This window comes from Microcaecilia unicolor, chromosome 2 (assembly GCF_901765095.1).
Source record: "Microcaecilia unicolor chromosome 2, aMicUni1.1, whole genome shotgun sequence".
NCBI lineage: Eukaryota > Metazoa > Chordata > Amphibia > Gymnophiona > Siphonopidae > Microcaecilia > Microcaecilia unicolor.
In genome coordinates, this window is record NC_044032.1 from 555120512 (window position 1) to 555143724 (window position 23213).

General features: G+C 46.7%; 1 protein-coding gene across 1 annotated transcript in view; it reads right to left on the bottom strand.

Annotated features, from left to right (window-relative positions):
- CHIC2 (cysteine rich hydrophobic domain 2) overlaps positions 1-23213 on the bottom strand; it is a 99340-nt gene that overhangs the window by 57357 nt on the left and 18770 nt on the right. The window contains exon 2 of the mRNA XM_030191390.1: positions 3291-3345. Within this exon, the coding sequence (XP_030047250.1) occupies positions 3291-3345 (55 nt within the window). The remainder of the gene's footprint in view (positions 1-3290; positions 3346-23213) is intronic.

The window sequence follows — 23213 nt, forward strand, 5'->3', positions numbered from 1 at the left end:
TGACCACTCTAGGCCTTGCATTTGCTTCCTTTCGCGGGCCCAGGCGATGAGCCCGCTCGATCTGAAGTGGTCCGTTCTTAGCTGGTTGAGGCAGATTCTTGATAAGCCACGGCTCTAAGAAGCCCCGCAGTTCTGTATTGGTTATCGATTCCGGTATTCCTACTAAGCGGAGATTGTTCCTACGAGAACGATTCTCCAAATCATCCACTTTTTCTTCCAAGTTTGAAATCGTTTTTTGGAGGTGTTCAATTGACTTAGACATGTCCTGCGAAGAGTCTTCCACGACCCCCAACCTCTGTTGAACCTCCTGAATTTCCGTGGTAAAAGTGGTGATTCTTTGATCCATTCTTTCAAGTTTATCTATAATTTGTTGGAGCTTATGGTTCATGGTGTCCTCCACAGCAGCTTTAACTTCTGTTACAATTTCTGACGCCCAAGCAGAGCTGATCGACGGTGATGACTGAAAGCTCTTATCTGCCATCTTTGTTCCTCCGTTCTTGTTTTTTTCCATCTCTTTCTTGGTGCTTCTGGTCGCCATGTAATAGTTCTAGGGTAACCTGTATACGTGTTTTCTTTCCAGGAGTGTATAGGTCTACCCTGCCTTTACAGTCTCAATAAAGTTTTATTCTTTTTTATTGGTAATTTATCTGGTCTGGTCAGCGTGAGCAACTGAGTACAGCTCTTTTCTTACCGCTAGCCTCTTCCTCCGCGGATCAGCTTGAGGAGCACATGTGGGAGCCAAACGTTTGGCCTAATCCCCCTCTCTGCCGCTCCCCTCGTGCGCACTTCGCTATTTGTCTTGGCTTCCGTCTCTCTCTCCCATGCGTCTCATTGCTTGCTCGCCCCTTTAGTTGCCCCTCTGATTTGCCGCTCCGGTATTTGCTCGCTATAGCGAGTGTGGGTATTTTACCGTCACTTCAGCCTCCTTACACAGCTCTTTTTACTTCTGGCATATGTCTTCCGGCTGTTACCAATCGCGATTCCACGCGGGCACGAGCAGGCAAGCGTTTATCAAAATTTTTCTCCTCATTCGAACCGGGTGCAACTTACGATATTCTGAAGCATACAGTAAGTATTCCGCTTCCTGTTGCTCTCTCTTCTCACATAATTTGGGGGCCGATAATACTATTTCTGGTGGGATCCCAGTCTTCTTCTTCAGGAGCTCAGCTCGCGACGGCCATCTTGACCGGCAGCTCCACCGGAAGTCCCCCCCATGGACTTTTAAATCTTAAGCAACTATTCATACATTTTTTCTTCAGTACAATTTGCTTACCGGGGGGGGGGTGGGGGTTAGACAGAGTAAGGAAATCATATTGGCAGTTGAGGGGAGTGGGACTAATTCAGCATTAGGACTGCAACATTTTGTGTGGCACTACCTCCACCCTCCCCTCATTTCCCCCAACCCACCCAAAAACATATTCCCCTCCGGTGGCAATTCGCCATCTTCCAGTGAATCCAACCTGGCCAGCCAGGAGACACATGACAATTGGCCATCATCTACCTCTGAAGTCAGCGAAGCAACATCAAAGTTTTGCGCCTCTAAACGTGACCGCTTAGCCAGCAAAGGAGGGGACGCAGCTAACCCCCCCCCCGCCCGAGGGGGCCACAGGAGCTGCAGTAGCGGACCCCCCAGAACGCTTGAGGAGAAAGGTTTTGTGCATCAAAAGCACAAACTCAGGGGGAAAGGGAGTTTCAGCTGCTTCAAAATCTCTGACCCCCCATCTAGGTAACTCTGGCTCCAGAAGAAATGACCCAGGCACCGAATCAGCATGAGGCCCTTCAGCCGCGGTGGCAGCCAGGAGTGGCCCACGTGGAGAAGGGCCCAAAATAGTGCCAGGAGAGGACTGCCCAGGAGGAACGGTGAAAGAAACGAGGTGCGCCAAAGCACTGGGAGCCGGCGCTCCCTGAAGTCTCCCGTAGTTGGCACAGATAAAAAACGTCTGCTGATGCGCGCGTTAAAAAGCTGGGAAGGGCGGCCACCACCAAAGATCCCAGCATCAAAATCATCTGCTGCAAGGTGGGGAGAAGGAAGGCCGGAGGAGCCCGCCAAAGCTGCCGCCGACTCCTCTACCTGCTCTCCCGAGAGGGAATGGCCCCATATCTCGGCCAAATGCTCTCCATTTAATGAACCGCGAGGGCAAGATAAACAAACTCTCGACGCTGCTCTCCGGCTTCCACATCGGGAGCAATGCTTCACTGTTGCAGAAGGAATCGCCACTAGAATCACCAGGACCCAACACTGCGCCTAGCACACACACTCCCCACAGCCACAAGAGGGAATGAAGCCCTGCTTACTGTGAGTTCCAGTGTGTTTTTTTTCACCTTCAGACAGAAGAAAGGCACTGACTCACGTGGAGCTGGAGAGAACGGAGGGACCTGGCCCCAACAGGTGTACCCTGCTCACCACCCTAAGGGAACACTCACCACCCTGAGGGAACGGGTGAAAACCCCAGAAACCAGAGCTGCACAGTTATGATCCTCCACCTGCTAGATAGAGAGAATACTGAGGTTTGGGTGGTTGCACATGACCACATATAGTGAACCTCAGAAGTTCTCTCTATCTCCATCTTCTGGCAGAGAGACATAACTCATCAGTCTCTGGACTGATCTATGGGACACTATAGAATTTATTTTTGTATATGTTCCAAAAAGGAATTTGCATTCTCAAAAGGACTTTAATATTAAAGTACCTTCTTTAAAATATTTTTACTTAGGCAATACAAGTAAAAATACTACTGGATTTATATTTTGTTTGAATATTTATCATTATATTCCACCTGGAGCTTTTATGTTTAGGCAGGATATAAATCTTAATTCAATTAAAATGTGCTAACATAAAAACTCAGTAGTACAAATCTGCTTGGTGGCAGCAGCAGCTATCCATTATTTAAAAAATCCACTATTTAATGGCAGCATGCATGCCTTACAGTCTCAACATTTTTGGGAAAGTACAGGTCCACTGAAGACAAAGTTAAAAAAAAACAGGAATCAGTTGCATGTTGAGAAAAGTTCAGTTAATCAAGGTTGCTCTGATTACCTTATTAATCTACATAAACTGGCTATATACCCATAGCAAGTATGTGCAATGCACAAAAAGGGGAAGTTATTAATGTGGGCTACCGTTAAGATGGGTTATTTTACTGTTTAACCTGGGTTATTAGATCTCATTGCATAAAATGTGACCTATCTTAATGGCAGCCCAGGTTGATAATTCTCCCCCTAAATCTGTAGCCGACGCAGAGGACGTTTTTAGCAATTAAGCATTCTGAATTGATATTACAAGCACTCGCCTTTCCAGTTAGAGAAGAAGGAAATTCTGCTTCAAATCTGTTGCTAAGTCCAAACCTGAAAGAAGAAAGAATTACCATTACATAACATATAGATGAATTGGAAAAGTGAACAGCAAGAAACAAAATCTACACCCAACATTATTTTTTAAATTAATATTACCAGCTTTGTACACCTAAACCACATGAAAACACCTGACTAGATTTAGCCAAATTTCCAGCTGAAAACTTTGCTGTTTGATTTGGATAAATTCAACTAAAGATAATCAGTAAAAATTAAACCAGTCATGCTTTAATGACTTAGGCCAAAATGCACTAAAAAATTGTTAAAGCCCTTCCCTTACCGATTCCCTTAGCGAATCGGTAAGGAACGGGCATGCATCAAGGAAAAGGAATGCAAATGAGCTGCTCGTTGTAGCTCACTTGCATTCTCTATTCCATCGGTAAACAGTCGGCCAGTCAAGCATACGCAGAGCAGTCAAGCGTTATGCTGGCTGCTCTGCGCATGCCAAATACGCCTCTGTGCCGCCCGAAAGGAAGACGCCGTGCCGCTCAGCCCCTCCACGGCCTGCTGCAGGAAGGCTCCGATGTGGCTCGATCATAGCAGGAGAGTGCAGTTGAGGACGTCCATCCAAAAAGGCGTCCTTTTTGGACGTCCTCCCCCCCCCCCCCCCAGTAATAAAAACGCCTTTTTGGACGTCCTTCACTCAGCTGAGAGACCTGGAAGTCTCTGAGCCGATTTGGGCGACCCTGAGAGAAGGACGCCCATCTCCCGATTTGTGTCGGAAGATGGGCGCCCTTCTCTTTCGAAAATAAGCCTGATAGTGTGTGGAAAAAAACATTTAGTTTGACCTTTGAAAATATACAGTATAATTGAGTTTTTTTTCTTATTTAATTCAAAATTTGTGTTCAAAGTGTCCTCCTTCAACCTTGACACATTCACAAAATCGTCAATGCCACTGAGCTGTTGGTTCAATGAATTCTAGGCAGGGGCGTATCTGCGTGGGGCCACAGGGGCCTGGGCCCCCGCAGATTTCGCCCTGGACCCCCCTACCGCTGTCAACCCTCCCACGGCGTCGCCGTCACCTACCCCTGCAGAGGTTCGCTGCGACGTCAGACTCCGTCCAAAACTGGAAGGGATGCAGGCTGCAGCTTTCAACAGCACGAAGAAGAAGAACTTAAAACAAAACCTCGGCTGGGCTGGCGGGGTTGGGGTCCCCCGCCAGCTGAACTAATATTTTTAAAGGCACCGGCAGGAGGAAGTGGACCTCGGGGGGGGGGGGGGGGGGGTAGGTGACAGCGGTAGGCGGGGGAGGGTTGATGGCGGTAGGCGGGGAGGGTTGACAGCGGTAGGGGGGCAGCGGCCATGGGGGGCTATAATGTGCCCCCTCACTCTAGCCCCTGCCCCCCCTACCGCCGAACCTCAGATACGCCCGATTCTAGGGTTTCATTAATTACTGGGGGGGGGGGAGAGGAGGACGTCCAAAAAAGGACGTCTTTTTGGATGGACGTCCTCAACTGCACAATCGAACCGCATCGGAGCCTTCCTGCAGCAGGCCGTGGAGGGGGTGAGCGGCGCGGCGTCTTCCTTTCGGGCGGCACAGGTTTTTATTAAGTGAAGGACGTCCGAAAAGAACGTCTTTGGAGTGGGGTTTTTTTTCAGGTGAAAGACGTCCAAAAAGGACGTCCCTGACGACATTTTTTTCTTCCGATTTGCCACAACGAGAGGTGTAGACCTCCCGTTAGGTTTTTCATGGTAAGGGGATCGGAAAACCGTAGTGCATCTCATTATAATAGCCTTTGGATCATCTGCATTCCGTTTTCGTTAGCTGCTACCGTGATCGGAAAATGGCTTGGAGAAGCCTTTAGTGCATGCCAGGGTTTACTACTTGCTTGTTAATGGCTCGTTAAGTTTAGTGCATCTGGCCCTAATTCATTTGTAGTCTGCCTAAAATCTAGGTGGATCATACTTTACACATACAATTATAAAAACAAAAATATTAAAAACAAAACATCACAATCAAACATAAAACAGCAAAGCAGGCAACAATGACTCTTCAAAATCTGAAACTAATCCATAGCTTATATGCAATGAGTTATGCTCTATAATGCTTTGACAAATCCCTCTTCAATAATTTCTTACATTCAAGCAGTACCTGATGTCATTCCAACATGTGTTGCATCAGACAATGGAAAGTACTTGAAATATGTGTACAACACAGCATATGTCTAGTAGCACTATAGAAATAAGTAGTGTTTTGTAATTGTGCAATGCATGGTAGAACAAAACTATGCTAGTCAGGATTTATTTGAGCTTAGCGGAGATTGGATGGCAGAGGCGGGGCTGGTGGTTGGGAGGCGGGGTTAGTGCTGGGCAGACTTATACGGTCTGTGCCCTGAAAAGACAGATACAAATCAAGGTAAGGTATACACAAAAAGTAGCACATACGAGTTATCTTGTTGGGCAGACTGGATGGACCGTGCAGGTCTTTTTCTGCCGTCATCTACTATGTTACTATGTAAAATGAATTTTCCTTAAAAACTGTGATAAACGGCATCTCTCTTCAGATCTTAATGCCCAGTTTAATCACTGTGCAAAGATAAGGGAAAATTAGGTTCTTACCTTGGTAATTTTCTTTCCTTTAGTCACAGCAGATGAATCCATTACGAATGGGTTGTGTCCACCTACCAGCAGGGGGAGATAGAGAACACTGAAAACCATAGTGCCTCCTGGATGGCTAGCTCCATCTGCCTCTCAGTATTTGAAGCTTCCAAAGCAGTGTTAAACCGCAAAGTAGCATAACATGAACTTTCCTCACAGTGAATGAACGCAAGCACTTGTGCTCCAAAAAGTGCGTCCCTCCTGGCAGCCACATCCAGCCTGTAATGATGGGCAAAAGAGAGCTTAGAAGCCCAAGTAGCTGCACTACATATCTCTTGAAGAGAGAGTGCTCCCGTCTCAGCCCAAGAAGAAGAAATCACTCTTGTGGAATGTGCCTTAAAGGAGGCCGGCCAGATAGCAGATATGTAGAAAAAATGGCTTCCTTAAGCCAACGGGCTATAGTGGCTTTAGGTGATCAGAGGTCCTGAAAACATTAGTCATTCGCAGGTACTGCAACAGAGTCCTGCGTACATCCAAAAGGTGCAACTGCCCAAAGGATTCTGGAAACTCCTTCCTAGAAAAGGAGGGCAAAAAAATAGGCTGGTTTAGGTGAAATGCTGAAACCACCTTAGGCAGGAAGGAAGGCACAGTACGTACCGTTAATGTGGACTCCGAAAATTGCAGAAATGGGTCTCGACAGGACAGCGCCTGGAGCTCAGACACCCGTCTCACCGATGTGATGGCCACCAAGAAGACTGCCATTAAAGTCATATCCTTCTCCGAAGCCCGCCGCAGCGGCTTGAAGGGTGAACCCTGCAGAGCCTTCAATACCAGCCCCAGGTTCCAAGCCGGACAAGGTGCCCGCACGGGAGGACGGAGCCAAAGCACTCCTCTAAGAAACCGTGCAATGTCTGGATGCGTAGCTAAGGAGAGGCCAGCGACCTTCCCTCGAAAGCATGCCAATGCTGCCACTTGCACCCACAGGGAATTATAGGCCAAGCCTTTTTGTACACCATCCTGCAAAAAGTCAAGAATCAGCGAGACAGAAGCCTGCATGGGTGTGATCGCCTTTGGAACACAACAGTCCTCAAACGGGCGCCAAATCCGAGCATACGCAATGGAAGTGGACCGCTTGTGGTTCTGCAAGAGAGTGGAGATGACCTAGTTAGAATAGCCCTTGTCTTTCAATTGCGTCCTCTCAATAGCCATGCCGTAAGACCAAAGCGGCAGGGATCCTCCATGGTTACCGGGCCCTGTGTCAACAGGTTCGGTACCAGAGGCAAAGGAAGAGGAGCCTCCACCAGCATCCGCCGGAGGTCCGCATACCAGGGCCGCCTGGGCCAATCCGGGGCAATGAGAATCACCACTCCCTGGTGCAGCCGAATTCGGAGTACTAGCCCTATCAAGGGCCAAGGCGGGAACATATATAGGAGGCCCAGAGGCCAGGGTTGAGCCAAGGCATCCAACCTCGCCAAGCGAGGATCTCTTCGTCTGCTGTAAAAGCACGAGACTTTGGCATTTGTGCTTGACGCCATCAGATCCGCTACGGGCGTTCCCCATTTGGCACAGAGTTGAAGGAACACTTCGTCTGCCAGCTCCCACTCCGCTGGGTCGATGTGGTGTCTGCTTAGATAATCGGCTTGCACGTTGCTCTGACCTGCAATATGAGCTGCTGAAAGGAACTGTAGATGCAGCTCGGCCCAGTGGCAAATCTGAGCGGCCTGCACAGCCAGTACTCCGCACTGCGTTCCGCCTTGACGATTTATGTAAGCTACTGCCGTCATATTGTCCGACAGCCAATCCCTCCAAGGTCGATTGAAAGGCCAGCAACGCCTGGAAAATTGCTTTTAACTCCAAGCAACTGATGGACCACTTCGATTATTCGAGTATCCACAGACCCTGGGCATGCCTCTCCTGGCAATGAGCTCCCCAGCCCTTCAGGCTGGCATCGGTTACCACCAAGCACCAGTCGGGGAGTGCTAACGGCATTCCTCGCCGCAGCTTGCTGTCTGAGGGCCACCACTCCATGCTGAGTCGGGCCACAGGGAGCCAACTGAGTCTGCACTGATAATCCTGGGAAATGGGAGACCAACGTTGTAGCAGGGAATACTGCAGCGGTCTCATGTGCGCTCTCGCCCAAGACACCATTTCTAGGGTGGCCGTCATCGACCCCAAGAGCTGGACAATGTCCCAAGCTCGCGGGCGAGGCATCCTCAGGAGCAGACTGACCTGGGTCTGAAGCTTGCACCTCCTTTGCTCGGGTAAAAAAAACAACCCCGAGGCTGTGTCGAACCGAACCCCAAATGCTCTAGAGATTGAGAGGAGGTCAGGTGACTTTTGGGTATATTCACGACCCAGCCCAGAGAATGCAGTACTGAGACCACTCTGGCTGTTACATGACGACTCTCTTCTGCAGAGTCTGCTCTGATGAGCCAATCCTCGAGGTACGGGTGAACCCGGATACCCTCTCGCCTGAGAAAGGCAGCTACTACCACCATTACCTTGGAAAAGGTTCAGGGAGCTGTGGCGAGGCCAAAAGGCAAGGCCCGAAACTGAAAGTGTTTTCCCAACACCGCAAACCAGAGAAACCGTTGGTGCGGGGGCCAAATAGAGATGTGCAAATAAGCTTCTTTCAGGTCCAAAGCCATGAGAAACTCTCCTGGCTGAATTGCCACAATGACGGAGCGCAGGGTTTCCATGTGGAAATGCCGCACTTTGAGTGACTTGTTGACTTTCTTCACGTCGAGAATGGGCCGAAAAGACCCACTTTTTCACGGCACCACAAAATAAATGGAGTAACGACCGCAGCCGCGTTCGGCGGGAGGCATGGGGATCACCGCTCCCAGGTGCAACAAGCCTCGCAAGGTCTCCTCTACCGCCGCCCGTTTGACAGCAGTGCCACATCGGGACTCCAAAAACACGTCTCTCACCGGGGCAGTAAATTCCAATCTGTAGCCGTCTCTGATCAGGTCCAAAACCCACTGATCTGAGGTAATCTTGACCCACTCCTCGAGAAAGAGGGAAAGACGTCCTCCAACTGCAGGAGTCGAGGAGTGGGCCGGTGCACCATCATTGAGAAGGTCGCCCATGAACTCCAGGCCTTGAACGGGCCGCTGCGGAGCGTTTGTCCGAGCGAAAGGAGTTCCTCTGCTGAAAACAGGCACGCAAAGTAAACCCAGCAGAACGCCCCAGGCGGTACCTTCTAGTTTCACGGAAGCGAGGTCTGGAAAAGGATAGAACCGCCTGACCCTTGGAAGAAGGCCGCAGCCTATCCTCGGGTAACTGCTGGGGTTTAGCATCCCCCAGGCCCTTGACAATTTTCTCCAACTCCTCACCAAATAGGAGAAGGCCCTGGAAGGGCAACTTCACCAACCTTTGCTTAGAGGCCATGTCAGCCGCCCAATGCCTTAGCCATAGAAGGCGGCTAGTGGCCACTGCCACAGACATCTGTTTAGCCGAGGCTCTGACCAGATCATAAAGGGCACCAGCCAAAAATGACAAGGCCGCCTCCATCCGCGGTGCCACCTCCACAAGGGGCTCCGCTCCATCCCCGGGCTGTTCCACTGCCTGTTGCAACCAAGCGAGGCAGGCTCGAGCAGCATAACAACTGCACACAGATGCCCGTAAGGCTAGGCCTGAAATTTCAAAGGACCGTTTCATTGCTGATTCCAGCTGTTGGTCCTGTATGTCCTTCAGGGCGACCCCTCCCTCTACTGGGAGGGTAGTCTTCTTCGTCACAGCCGTGACTAGGGCATCTACTTTAGGCACAGCCAAGCGTGCCAAGTGCTCCTCACTAAGAGGGTGTAAGTGCCCCATTGCCCTGGCAACTTTGAAAGGCCACTCGGGGTCAGCCCATTGAGCCGAAATAAGCTCTTGGATGGAGTCATGCAAAGGAAAGGCTCGAGCAGGCTTCTTAGTACTTGCCATCCTCGGATTACCAGAGGAGGCCTCGACAAGCGCAGGATCTTCAATAGAGAGGGTCTGCAAGGCGTCAGAAATAAGCGCTGGCAGCTCCTCGCGGTGGAAAATCCTAACCGCGGTGGGATCATCTGGATCCAGTGGCAATCCGGCACCTTCCTCTGGCTCCTCAGACCACGAAGGCCTACCAGACCTCTCAGAATCCCCACAGCCCGACCACGGAGGGGGGGGGGGGGGGGAAGGAGGTGCGGCCAGGTAACCAGGTAGCAACGCAGAGTCAGACACCTGCGGCAGAGCCCTCTTTAACATGAACGCTTTATGTAAAAGCAGCACAAACTCAGGGGAGAAAGGCTCACCCTGGTCTCCCGGTTCCAATCCGGGGCAAGCAGCTCCTCTGGTAGCCTCCATCCAAGACTCCCCTCCGGCCTCAAACCCTCCGCTCCTGCAGGGGTCGGACCATGCAGCGCATCCAAGATGGCGCCCGCTGCCAGCTCCACCAAGCGGGAAGAGACCGCTCGCCATGCTCGTGCCGGCCCTGACGTCTGAAGAGCACGATTTACAGAGCCCCGCTGCTGATCTGCGCTTGCCACAACGTGAACAGCGCTTAACAACCTCCGCAGCCATCGCCAAAAACGGCGGAAAATTTCAAAATTGAGGATTCATGCCAAAAATGCCCAGATCGCGGGCCCCTCCCCGGAGGAGCTACAAGACGCTCTTACCTCAACAGACCGAGTCCCAGAGCTCCGGTCACGCTGCACAGACAGAAGATAGCCTCAGAATCGCAGTGCTAACAAGCGTGTCGCGTTTTTTTTTTTTTTTTTAAACGCTGTGAGGAAAGTTAGAGGCAACAGCTAAAGAGGCACTCCGGAGGTCCAGAAGAGTGGGAAAGGACGAACCAATGTGCCTGCATCCACATAGAAGAGAGTGGGAAAGGAAGAGACACGGCAAACCTATATGCCTACATCCACATAGGGGGAAGGGTAAGGCAGGGAAAGGGCTAACCTATGTGCCTTTAAAATGGAGCTGCAATAGCCACAACACCCCTGCTACAACTGGCAAAAGCACAGAAGCCACCCCAGGCGGATTCTTGAAGGAGCTGAATAAGCTGCGTCCAACCCTGCTGGGAGAAAGAGAATACTGAGAGGCAGATGGAGCTAGCCATCCAGGAGGCACTATGGTTTTCAGTGTTCTCTATCTCCCCCTGCTGGTAGGTGGACACAACCCATTCGTAATGGATTCATCTGCTGCTGATGACAAGGAAAAAGCAGATTCCTTTTTCAAAGCTTTATGTATAAGGAGGAGTATTTTAAAATTTCTCCTCTCACTAACTGGGAATCAAAGTTAATTGTTTCAAAACAGGAATGATATGTCAGAAACACGAGCAGCTGATACAAGATGGGCTGCTGTATTCTGAATCATCTGTAACAATTTTATACTTGTAACTGGTAAGCCTAAATACAGCAAATTGTAATAGTGTAGGCCACTAATTACTAGGCTATGCAAAACACATCTAAAACTATTTAAGCGGAATACAATTTTTCAACCTAGTCAACATCCACAGGTTAAAGAAAGAACTTTGAATGACAAAACATATACATGCTTTGAATTCAACGTTACTCTTAATCTGTGGACATGTTTTATCCATATTTAAGGCAAGTATGCTTTCTTGTAACCAACCAGCTACAATACATGTACCCTGAAAGGGTTTGACTGCACTATCAATTGATGTATCAAATGCAAACTAAAACTGTACATACGTATATACACTATAGTGTATGTTTAGGGCCTTCAACTTATGACAAACGGATGAGGTAAGTATTAAATAAAACAACAGACAATAAGGAGCCCTATGGAACTCCACAAATTAAGCCCCTCAATCCAGAAACATGATCTACAATCCAAGCTTCCTGGAATGGATGGCATACATCTACGGGTACTCGAAGAACTCAAGTACGAAATTGCTGATCTGAGGTTACTAATATGTAATCTATCATTAAAATTGTCCATAGTAGAGAACTCCGCCCCCGCAGTTGACTAGTTCCCCCTCTGAAGGATCAATGGGTCCTCCGCCACGGAGCAAAGAGGAGATGGTCACGAGTGAAGCTCAGGTACAACTCGAGAGGGAGACAGGGGGACAGTTGGAGCCCCCTGAGGTGAGCAGTCCTGCTATAATGTCTGCGGGGCAACAAGGAATGGAATCTGTGAAGAAACCGGAATATATGGAGAGTTCTCCTCTTAGATTGTTGGAGAAGCCGGCAGAGGTAACTCTTGATTCTCTGTGGGATTTAATTTCTCAATCTATACAAATTTTTTCTCAACACACTAGTTTTATATCTGAGAAATTAACAGGGATTGAACAAAGGATGGCAAAAACTGAATTAAATATAAAATCTTCAATTGAAAGAGGAAAAACTATGGAGAAAAATATTACAGATATGGGAAACTTACAAGTTGCAATGTTAAAGGACATAGCTATTTTGAGAAGAAAGACGGAAAACTATGATAACTATATGAGGAATAACAATCTTAGATTTATAAACTTTCCAAAGGTTAAAATGGTGAAGCCAATAGATATGTTAAAGAGATACCTTCAAGAAATACTAGAAATCCCTGAAGCAAGTTTGCCTCCTTTTACTCAAGTGTATTACATACCACAAAAAGAATTGGCTCAACAAGAGCAAAAAGACTTCTTAGATGTGACTGCCCTCCTAGAAACTTCCGAAACTGAATTAGCTAATGCTGCTACTTTGGTAGCTATAGTAGCTTTAGAACCCGGCAAGGAATGGCTTTTTCGATTGTTTTTTTAGGAACAGGGATAAATTATTCTTGGGCCTAAAAATAAATTTGTTTCCTGATGTTTCAAAAAAGACCCAGAGAAGGCGGAAGCAATTTTTATTGTTAAACCGTTCTTCAACTGGGAGAAGTATTTTATTTAAGATTTCCTTGTAAATGTATCATACAATACAATTCTTTATGGATCCTTCATATTTAACATCATTCATTGCCTCAAAAAGAGCTGGAGTTTAATTATATTAATTTTCTGTTCTAGGTGCTGATTAGTTTTGCAAATTGATCTTTCTTTTTCCTTAATTCCTCTTAATTTTTGATCTTCTTGGAACCTAAATGTATGTGAACTTGAGTGTTAGTAAATATGTATACTATATCATATTATATTATTTGATAATGTGAAGCATATAACACTTTCCTGGTTCAAGTGTATAACCTTGAAATATGATCTAAAATGTAAAAAAAAAAAAAAAATTGTCCATAGTACCTAGGACTTTGGGAGAAATAGAAGCTACACCAGTTATATCCGATTTGCACCCCAGGGAAGGGAGCTCAGTTCTGTTGATTCCTTCGGTACTTGTCACTCAACCAGCAGTCATTAGTCTAAGAGATAATTTGGGAAGCTGCCTCTGAACAAACAGAACAATTATTTCCTAAAGTTCATGAGCTGGCTCAGGTAATCGATAAATTGGAGAGTCAAGTGTTACCATTAAAGTCTGAACTAGATCAAGCTACTGGAAAGATAAAAGAATCAGAGGTTAATCTTTCTTCTATGAAAAATTTACAAATGGAAATGATTAACTGTTTTACAATTAAGAAATGAGACTGAAAAATACAGCTCGTACTTGTAATTTACGTGTTTTGAACTTTCCTAAAATTCCTGCAACCTCAACAAAGAAAATGTTTAAAAGTTATTTACGAGAAGTGTTAATGGTTCCTAAAATAATTTTCCACCTTTGGCTTGGGTTTATTATTTGTCCCCCCAAAAAATTATATATATATATATATATATAATGCTGAGCTCCCCGAATTAGAGGTTGATAGATTGAATGTTTCAGACTTATTAGAATCTTTTTTTTTATCTGGGCAATGTTCTGCTTCCACGTTGATAGTGACTCTTGCACTATATTCAGACACATAATGGCTCCTAAAATTGCTCTTTAGACATAGAGAGAAAATGTTTCATTCTTTCAAAGTTTCTATGTTTCCTGATCAGGCCAGGGAGACACAAAGGAGGAGGAAGCAGTTCTTGTTGCTCAAGCCTGCAGTTGTGCAGTTGGGGGCATTATTTTTCCTAAAGTTTCTATGTAAATGTGTAATGGTTTCAATCTGCTACAATTATGGAACACATAAACAAACATGGCTTAAGGGGACAGAGTCAGCATGGGTTCAGCCAAGGGAAGTCTTGCATCACCAATTTGCTTTATTTCTATGAAGGCGTGTATAAACATGTGGATAAGTGAAGATACTTACTTGCAGCAGCTATCCTCCAAGGACAGCAGGCCTTATATTCTCACAATTGGGTAGCGCAATCCCGCGTTACCCGGTCCTGAGCTTGTAACAAGCTAACAAAACAGAACATTGTCGAGCGCGGAAGCAACTCCATCACACATGTGTGAGTGCCTCTCTGCCCCCCGTGAGAGCACGGTTACCTCAGTTAGATACAACTACATAAAAAAGGAAAAAAATAGGAGACAACTCCAAGGGGAGACGGGAGGGTTTGTGAGAATAAAAGGCCTGCTGTCCTCAGAGAATATCTGCTACAGATAAGTATCTTTGCTTTCTCCAGGACAAGCAGGTCATTCATTCTCACAACTGGGGTATCCCTAGCATCCAGACTCTCCAAAAATAAACATTGATGAATTCTAACTATATACAAACTGAGTGAGAGTGCAGCCTGAAACAGAATAAAACAGGCCTAGGGGGGTGGAGTTGGATTCTAGACCCCAGATTCTAAAACACTATCTGCCTGAACCAACTGCTGCATCAGGTATCCTGCTCCAGGCAGTAATGAGATGTGAAGTGTGGACTGAAGACCATGTTGCAGCCTTGCAAACTTCTTCAATGGAGGCTGACTGCAAGTGGGCTATAGATGTAGCCATAGCTCAGACATTGTGAACCATGACATGACCCTCCAGGGTCAGCCCAGCCTGGGCATACGTGAAGGAAATGCAATCTGCCAGCCATAGATGGAGCATTTCCTGATGGCGACCCCCACCCTGGAAACAAAAAGTTGGGCGGTCTCTCTGTGGGGCCTAGTCCATTCCATGTAAGTAGGCCAATTCTCGCTTGCAGTCCAAGGAGTACAAGGTGCTCTCACCAGGATGGACATGAGGTCGGGGAAAGAATGTTGGCAAAACAATCGTCTGGTTCAGATGGACCTCTGACACAACCTTTGGCAAGAACTTAGGGTGCGTGCTCTGTTGTGATGAAACTTAGTATAAGGTGCATCCACTACTACAGCCTGAAGCTCACTGACCCTATGAGCTGAAGTAACAGCCACCAAGACCCTCATAAGAACATAAGAATAGCCATACTGAGTCAGACCAATGTTTCATCTAGCTCAGTACCCTGTTTCCAACAGTGGCCAAGCCAAGTCACAAGTACCTTGCAGAAACCCAAATAGTGGCAACATTCCATGCTACCAATCCCAGGGCAAGCAGTAGCTTCCCTATGTCTGACTTAATAGCAGACTATGGACTTTTCCTCCAGGAACTTGTCCAAACCTTTTTTAAACCCAGATACGCTAACCACTGTTACTACATCCTCCAGCAAAGAGTTCCAGAGCTTTAACTATTTGTTGAATGAAAAAATATTTCCTCCTATTTGTTCTAAAATTATATACATAATTTTCTTGAGTGTCCCCTAATCTTTGTACTTTTGGAACAAACTGGAAGCTATGGAATAGACCTCTGGCAATTGTTTTTAAATCTTACAAAATCAGAGATGCAGGCCATAAAGGATCTCTTCATGAATACACAATATATGATCAATAAACCAGGGAGAGCAAAAAATATACAGATCAGGGACATTTAAACATGAGAGACCCAATGACTGCTTCAGGTGTCCTCACATTATAGGAAATTGTACTGTGATCCTATCAGAGAAGTCCAACAGAAAATCAAAACTGTAGTAGAAAAGGCATACCACATGAGGTTCATAACAGAAAAAGAATCTTCATTCTGAGGGGCTGGACACCTTAACAGCTCTGTTATTTAAATGATCCCTAAAATCCTTAAATCTACTGAGGTGCCACCTAAGTGTCCTGTAGTTTCTGCCATCACGTAAGGGGTAAAGGTAAGGATAATGGGATTCGATATACCACTTTCTGTGGTATAACCCAAGTGGTTTGCATTTATTTTATTCAGGTACTCTCTCTTTCCCTAGTGGGCACACAATCTAAGTATTTGTACTTGCCCAGTACTTCAGGTGGCAGTTCAGTGGATCGAAAGGAGCTTTCATCAGCTGGGTGAGAACGACGTTGAGGTTTGACAGGGGCCTCTGACAAAAGCAAACCTCGCATAAAGTGAACAACTAGAGGCTATCCAGAGATGGGCTTACCCTTTACATGATGGTAAGCACTAAATGTACTGAGATGAACCCTTACAGAGTTGGTCTTAAGACCAGACTCAGAAAGGTGTCAAATATTTAAGCAGCGTCTGTGTAGGGCAAGAAAGGGGATCTAGGGCCTTGCCCTCGCACCAGAAGGCAATCCTCCTGCATTTGAAATAGTAACACCTCTTGGTGGAATCCTTCCTGGAAGCCAGCAAGATCTGGAAGACACCCTCAGTCAGACCCAAGGAAACAAATTCTAGGCTCTCAACATCCAGGCTGTGAGGGCCAGAGACTGAAGTTTGGGATGCAGAAAAGATCCCTCGTTCTGTGTGATGAGGGTCAGAAAACATTCCAATCTCCACGGTTCTTCAGAAGATAACTCCAGAAGATGAGGGACCAGATCTGCCGAGGCCAGTAAGGCGCGATCAAAATCATGTTTCCGGGTCTTGCTTGAGTCTCATTAAAGTCTTCCCCACAAGAAGATGGGAGGATATGCATACAGAAGACCTGTCCCACAATAAGGGAGGAAGGCATCCAATGATAGTCTTTTGTGGGCCTGAAGCCTGGAACAGACCTGAGGGACTTTGTGATTCATTTGAGTGATAAAGAGATCCATCGGGGGATGGGGGGGGGGGTGTGCCCAATGCTTGGAAGATCTCGTGGACAATGCCTATGTTGAGAGATCACTCGTGCGGTTGCATAGCCTGTTGGCCAGACTGTTTTTGCCTGACAGAGAAGTGGGTCAAAGGAACATGCCATGCCGGCGAGCCCAGCACCACATCTGGGTGACCTCCTGACACAGAGGGCATGATCTGGTGCCCCCCTGTTTGTTGGTGTAATACATGACAACCTGTCTGTTTGAATGAGCACAATTTGGTGAGAAAACTGATCTCTGAAAGCCTTTAGAGCATTCCAAATCACCTGGAGCTCCAGGAGGTTGATCTGAAGATCCATTTCCTGAGTGGATTAAGCTCCTAGAGTGTGAAGCCCATCCACATGAGCTCCCCAACCCAGGAGAGAAGCATCCATCATCAGCACTTTTTGCGGCTGAGGAATTTGGAACGAAAGTACCAGAGTCAAATTGGATCGAATGGTACATCACAACAGACAGCGAAAAAGTTCTGGGGACATCTTCCAGAGTTCCCATGGCTTGGCACCACTGTAAGGCTAGAACCTATTGGGCTGATCTCATGTGAAGGCGTGTCATGGGAGTCACAAACTGTGGAGGCTATGTGGCCCAACAACCTCAACATCTGCCGAGCCGTGACCTGTTGAGAGGCTCGAACCTGAGAAGCCAGTGCGACTACAGTGATCACTCTCGGCCCCAGGAGAAAGGCTCAAACCTTCTGCGTATCGAGCAGGACTCCAATAAATTCCAACTGCTGGATGGGGTGAAGATGGGACAGAGTAGTTTAAAACGAACCCTGGCAGCTTGAGCACCTGAACAGTCCTCTGCATGGACTCCTGAGAACTGTCCTCCAATGCACTCCACCAGCCAATCATCGAGATAAGGGAACACATGCACTCTCAGCCTGTGTAGCGATGCTGTGACTACTGCTAGTCATTTGGTAAAGACCCTGGGAGCTGACACAAGGCCAAAAGGCAAAACGCAGCACTGGAAGTGGTGTGTTCCCAGCAGAAACTGAAGATACTTTCAATGGACTGGAAATATCAGTATGTGTGCATGTGTGTCCTTTAAGCCCAGACAGCATAGCCAATTGTTTTCCTGAATTATGGGGAGAAAGGTGTCCAGGAAAACCATCCTAAACTTTTCTTTGACCAGGAATTTGTTCAGGGCCCTGAGGTCTAGGATGGGATGCATCTCCCCCTGTCTTCTTTAGCAGTCTTGGAACTGTCAGTGGAATTGCTGCTAACTTGTTTGTCTAGGCATAGCAGCATGTTCTGTCTCACAAGTTTGTTTGTTCTAGCAATACTATCTGCTCCTTGCAATTACATCTGTCTCTGGAATGGGAGCAAGCTCCGCCTACTTCCCACATACGTCAGAAGCTAAAGGTTCTTTAAAATCGAGTCTGAAACTGCTTTAAATTATTCTTACATCTTATCTATAGAAATCAAACAAAATAAAACATGGAAAAGAAAATAAGATGATACCTTTTTTATTGGACATAACTTAATACATTTCTTGATTAGCTTTCGAAGGTTGCCCTTCTTCGTCAGATCGGAAATAAGCAAATGTGCTAGCTGACAGTGTATATAAGTGAAAACATTCAAGCATTACTATGTCAGTCTGACAGGGTGGGAGGATGGGGGTGGGTCGGAGGTATGCATGGGGACATCAAAGCATATCATTGATATTCTAACAGGATGGGTGAGGGGTGAGGTGATCAACAGAGACATACAGCTTTATGGTTTATAATGGGCTAGGAACCCCAGATCCTTGTTAAGTCCTTTCTGTTGGGTGTTAAAATATTCAATCATTCTGACTTCAAAGGTCTTACGTTCTTGTATGGTTTTAAAGTTACCTTTCAGTATTCTCACTGTGAAATCACTGGTACAGTGTCCTTGGAACCGTCAGTGAAATTGCCTCTAACTTGTTTGTCATTCTAGGCATGGAAGCATGCTCCGCCTCACAAGTTTGTCTGTTGTAGTGATATTATCTGCTCCTTGCAATTACATCTGTCTCTGCTGTGGGAGCAAGTTCCGCCTACTTCTCGCATACATTAGATGCTGCGGGCTCCTTGCTACAGCGCTTTTGTGCTGCCTAAGGTGCAAGCCAAAGGAATGCATCTTAGTGCACGCCTTTCTGCAGTGTCTTCTTTGTCCTCTGATTGAGGTATGCGTCTTATATTTCCATTTTACTTGGATACCTTTTAAAAGTTGTAATGGTTTGAATTTAATTTTATCTTATTTTATCAAGTAGTTGAAATTTGTTAAATGGTCATATACTTTGGGTTTGAGTAATCAACCTTTAGTACCTCAAATAATATGCTCTACAGTCTTTCACCTGGAATTGCATTGTCTTATGCTCAGCCATTACGCCCTATTGAATCTTTACAGCCAACACTTAGGAAAAGAAAATTCACTAATTTTAGAAAACCAGGTTTTGGTACTAATGCACATAATAAATCTTATCTTAAATATATAAATTGTGTAGGTCTGAGCGTCCTCAATCTTACGACCCTATTCCTTGATATTATATAAAGATTGGATTAGTGAGCACTAACTTGGATGTCCCTTTCTAACTGAGACTTGTTTTTTTTCAGAAGATCATCCACAGATCAATGAAATTTGTCCAGTGTGTTATAAATTACTATCTTTACCTACATGTGGGAAGAAAGGAGGTGGAATTGCTCTGGTGGATTACTAGAGGTAATTTTAGTTGATTCGTATATTTCTTCTAATCTTGAAATGTTTTCATGTCAATTAAGAGATTCCACATTGACTGATGTTCTGGATTATATTTTATGCTATTGCCTCCCTGGCAAATGGTATAACACCTATCCCTTATTTCATGATTTGTTGTTAAAAATTCTGTTTCTAATTCCTATAATTTATTATTAGATGTTAACTTACACTTAGAAAAAATTAAGGTTACTAAAATAATTGATTTCTACTCCTGTTTTCTCTAAATTATTCTATACCTACTGTTTCGGTGACTCATGAGAAAAGGTCATCAATTGGATTCTCTGATACTACTTTAAAGCTGTCAAACGTCATCAGGTTGTCAGATGTGGCCTGATAACCAGTCTTTGTGGTCAGACCATGATCTTTGTTCTTTCAATATTCAATGGAGAGAATTTAAGGGTCTTCCTAGACCATCATTGCTTTGCCACACCTTCTAGGGGTAAAATTGAGCCATCAATTTTTTGGAACCTAGTATTACAGCACTGGTCCCAAAATGATAATTTTATTAATGTTTGGGCACATCTTAGTAGCAACATTTTAGACAAATTAGTTCCTTTTCGTGCAAAAGTAAGATTACAGAAAGAGAGAGATTTTAAATGGCTTACTCCTGAAGTATTAAAAATGTTTATGCAGAAAATTAGAATGTAAATGGCGCAAGGACATATCTGATCAAAGGAAACTTGGAGAAAAGCTATACATGATTATAAACTGGCATTAAAATCTTTGAGGAAAAAGGGGAAATTAGGTTCTTACCATGATAATTTTTTTTCCTTTAGTCATGGCAGATGAAGCCATTACGTATGGGTTGTGTCCATCAACCAGCAGGGGGAGATAGAGAGCACTCAACTTTTCACAGTGCCTCATGGCCAGCTAGCTCCACTGCCTCTTCAGTATTTGAAGCTTCCTAAGCAGTATGGCAAACCGCAATGGGAATAACATGAACTTTCCTCACAGCGAACGATGGCCCCTTAGCAAGGGCATGAACTCAAAAAAGGAGGGAATGAACTCATCCTCCTGGAGGGAATAAACTCGTCCTCCACTTTGTATAAACGGAGGGAATACTTGCATCCTCCTGGAGGGAATAAACTCATCCTCCCAAAACATGAACTGGAGGGAATGAACTCATCCTCCTATAACTGTAACAAGAATCCTGAAGACTGTTTTCCGACTCCCCAAGGATGGAATATAACTTCAGGAAACAAGAACAGCACCTAAAATCAGAATCACTGCAATACAGACAATCATACAGGGAGGGCTCATGGTTTCATCTGCTATGACTAAAGGAAAGAAAATTATCATGGTAAGAACCTAATTTTCCCTTCCTTGTCATCAAGCAGATGAAGCCATTATGTATGGGATGTAACAAAGCAATCCCTAAATAGGGTGGGAACAAGCCACACCACGCGCTAGCACCTGTGCTCCAAAACGCGCATCCTTCCTGGCAGCCACATCCAGCCTGTAATGTCGGACAAAAGAGAGCTTAGAAGCTCATGTTGCAGCACTGCAAATCTCATGAAGAGAGAGTGCTCCAGTTTCCGCCCAGGAAAAGGAAATCGCTCTTCTGGAATGTGCCTTAAAGGCTTCAGGCGGTGCCCAGCCAGACAGCAGATATGCTGAAAAGATAGCTTCTTTGAGCCAACGGGCAATAGTGGCTTTAGACGCTGAAGACCCTCTGCGAGGACCTGCAAACAGCACAAAAAGATGATCAGAGGTCCTGAAAGAATTTGTAATTCGCAGATACTGCAACAGAGTCCTGCGCACAGCCAAAAGGTGCAACTGCTCAAATGAATCTGGAAACTCCTCCTCAACAAAGGAGGGAAGAAAAACAGGCTGGTTTAGGTGAAACGCTGAAACCGCCTTAGGCATGAAGGAAGGCACGGTCCGAACCATGACCCCTGACTCTGAGAATTGCAGAAAAGGGTCTCTACAGGACAGCGCCTGGAGCTCTGACACCCGTCTCGCCGAGGTAATGGCCACTAAAAAAACGGCCTTCGGTGTCAAATCTCTCTCTCTGAAGCATGCTGAAGCGGTTCAAAGGGAGCCCCCCCTGAAGGGCCTTCAATACTAACCCCAGGTTCCAAGCTGGACAAGGTGCCCGAACGGGAGGATGGAGCCGAACCACCCCTCTAAGAAACCGTGCCACATCTGGATGAGCAGCTAAGGACACGCCTTCAACCTTGTCACGTAGGGAGGCTAATGCCTCCACTTGCACCCGCAGGGAATTATAGGCCAAGCCTTTGTGTACACCATCCTGCAAAAAGACCAGAATCAGCGAGACAGGAGCCCGCAACGGAGAAAGCGCTCTTGAAACACACCAGACTTCAAACTGGCGCCAAATCCTGGCATAAGCCACGGAAATGGAGCGCTTATGGGCCTGCAGGAGAGTGGAAATTACCTTATTTGAGTAGCCTTTATCTCTCAATTGCGCCCTCTCAATTGCCATGCCATAAGACCAAAGCGGCAGGCGTCCTCCATGGCCACCGGACCCTGTGACAACAGGTGCGGAACCAGAGGTAACGGAAAGGGAGCCTCCAACAGCATCTGTCGGAGGTCCGCATACCAAGGCCTCCTGGGCCAATCCGGGGCGATGAGCACCACTTCTCCTGGATGCAGCCGAATCCGCAGGAGCACTCGCCCTATCAAGGGCCACGGAGGGAAGACATATAGCAAGCCCAGGGGCCAGGGTTGAGCCAAGGCATCCAACCCGGCAGAGCGAGGATCCCTCCGTCTGCTGAAGAAGTACGGGACTTTGGTATTGGAACTGGTCGCCATAAAATCCATCACTGGCTTGCCCCATTTGGCACATATCTGCAGGAATACATCGTCTGCTAGTTCCCACTCCGCTGGATCGATCTGATGCCTGCTTAGATAGTCGGCTTGCACGTTGCTCTGACCTGCAATGTGAGCTGCTGACAGGGACTGTAGATGCAGCTCGGCCCAGTGGCAAATTTGTTCGGCCTGCGCGGCTAGAGCTCTGCACTGAGTGCTGCCTTGTCGATTTATGTAGGCCACTGCTGTCGTGTTGTCCGACATCACTCGGACAGCCAATCCTTCCAGGGTCACTTGAAAGGCCAGAAGAGCCAGAAACACCGCTTTCAACTTCAGGCGGTTGATAGACCACTCCGACTCGTCGGGCGTCCACAGACCCTGGGCATGCTTCCCCTGGCAATGTGCGCCCCAGCCCTTCAGGCTGGCATCTGTCACCACTAGGCACCAATCGGGGAGCGCCAGCGGCATTCCCCGCCGCAACATGCTGTCCGAGAGCCACCACTCCATACTGAGGCGGGCCACAGGGAGCCAAGAAAGTCTGCACTGATAATCCTGAGATACTGGAGACCATCGTTGAAGTAGAGAATACTGTAGAGGTCTCAGGTGCGCTCTCGCCCATGGCACCACTTCCAAGGTGGCCGTCATCGATCCCAACAACTGGACAATGTCCCAAGCTCGCGGGTGGGGCATCCTCAGGAGCAGACGGACCTGATTCTGAAGCTTGCACCGCCTTTGCTCGGGAAGAAACACATAGCCCGAGACTGTGTCAAACCTGGCCCCCAAATATTATAGAGATTGCGAGGGGGTCAGGTAACTTTTGGCCATATTGACGACCCAGCCCAGAGATTGAAGGACTGAAACCACTCTGGCTGTAGTTAGATGACTCTCTTTTTCCGAGTCTACTCTGATGAGCCAGTCGTCTAGGTACG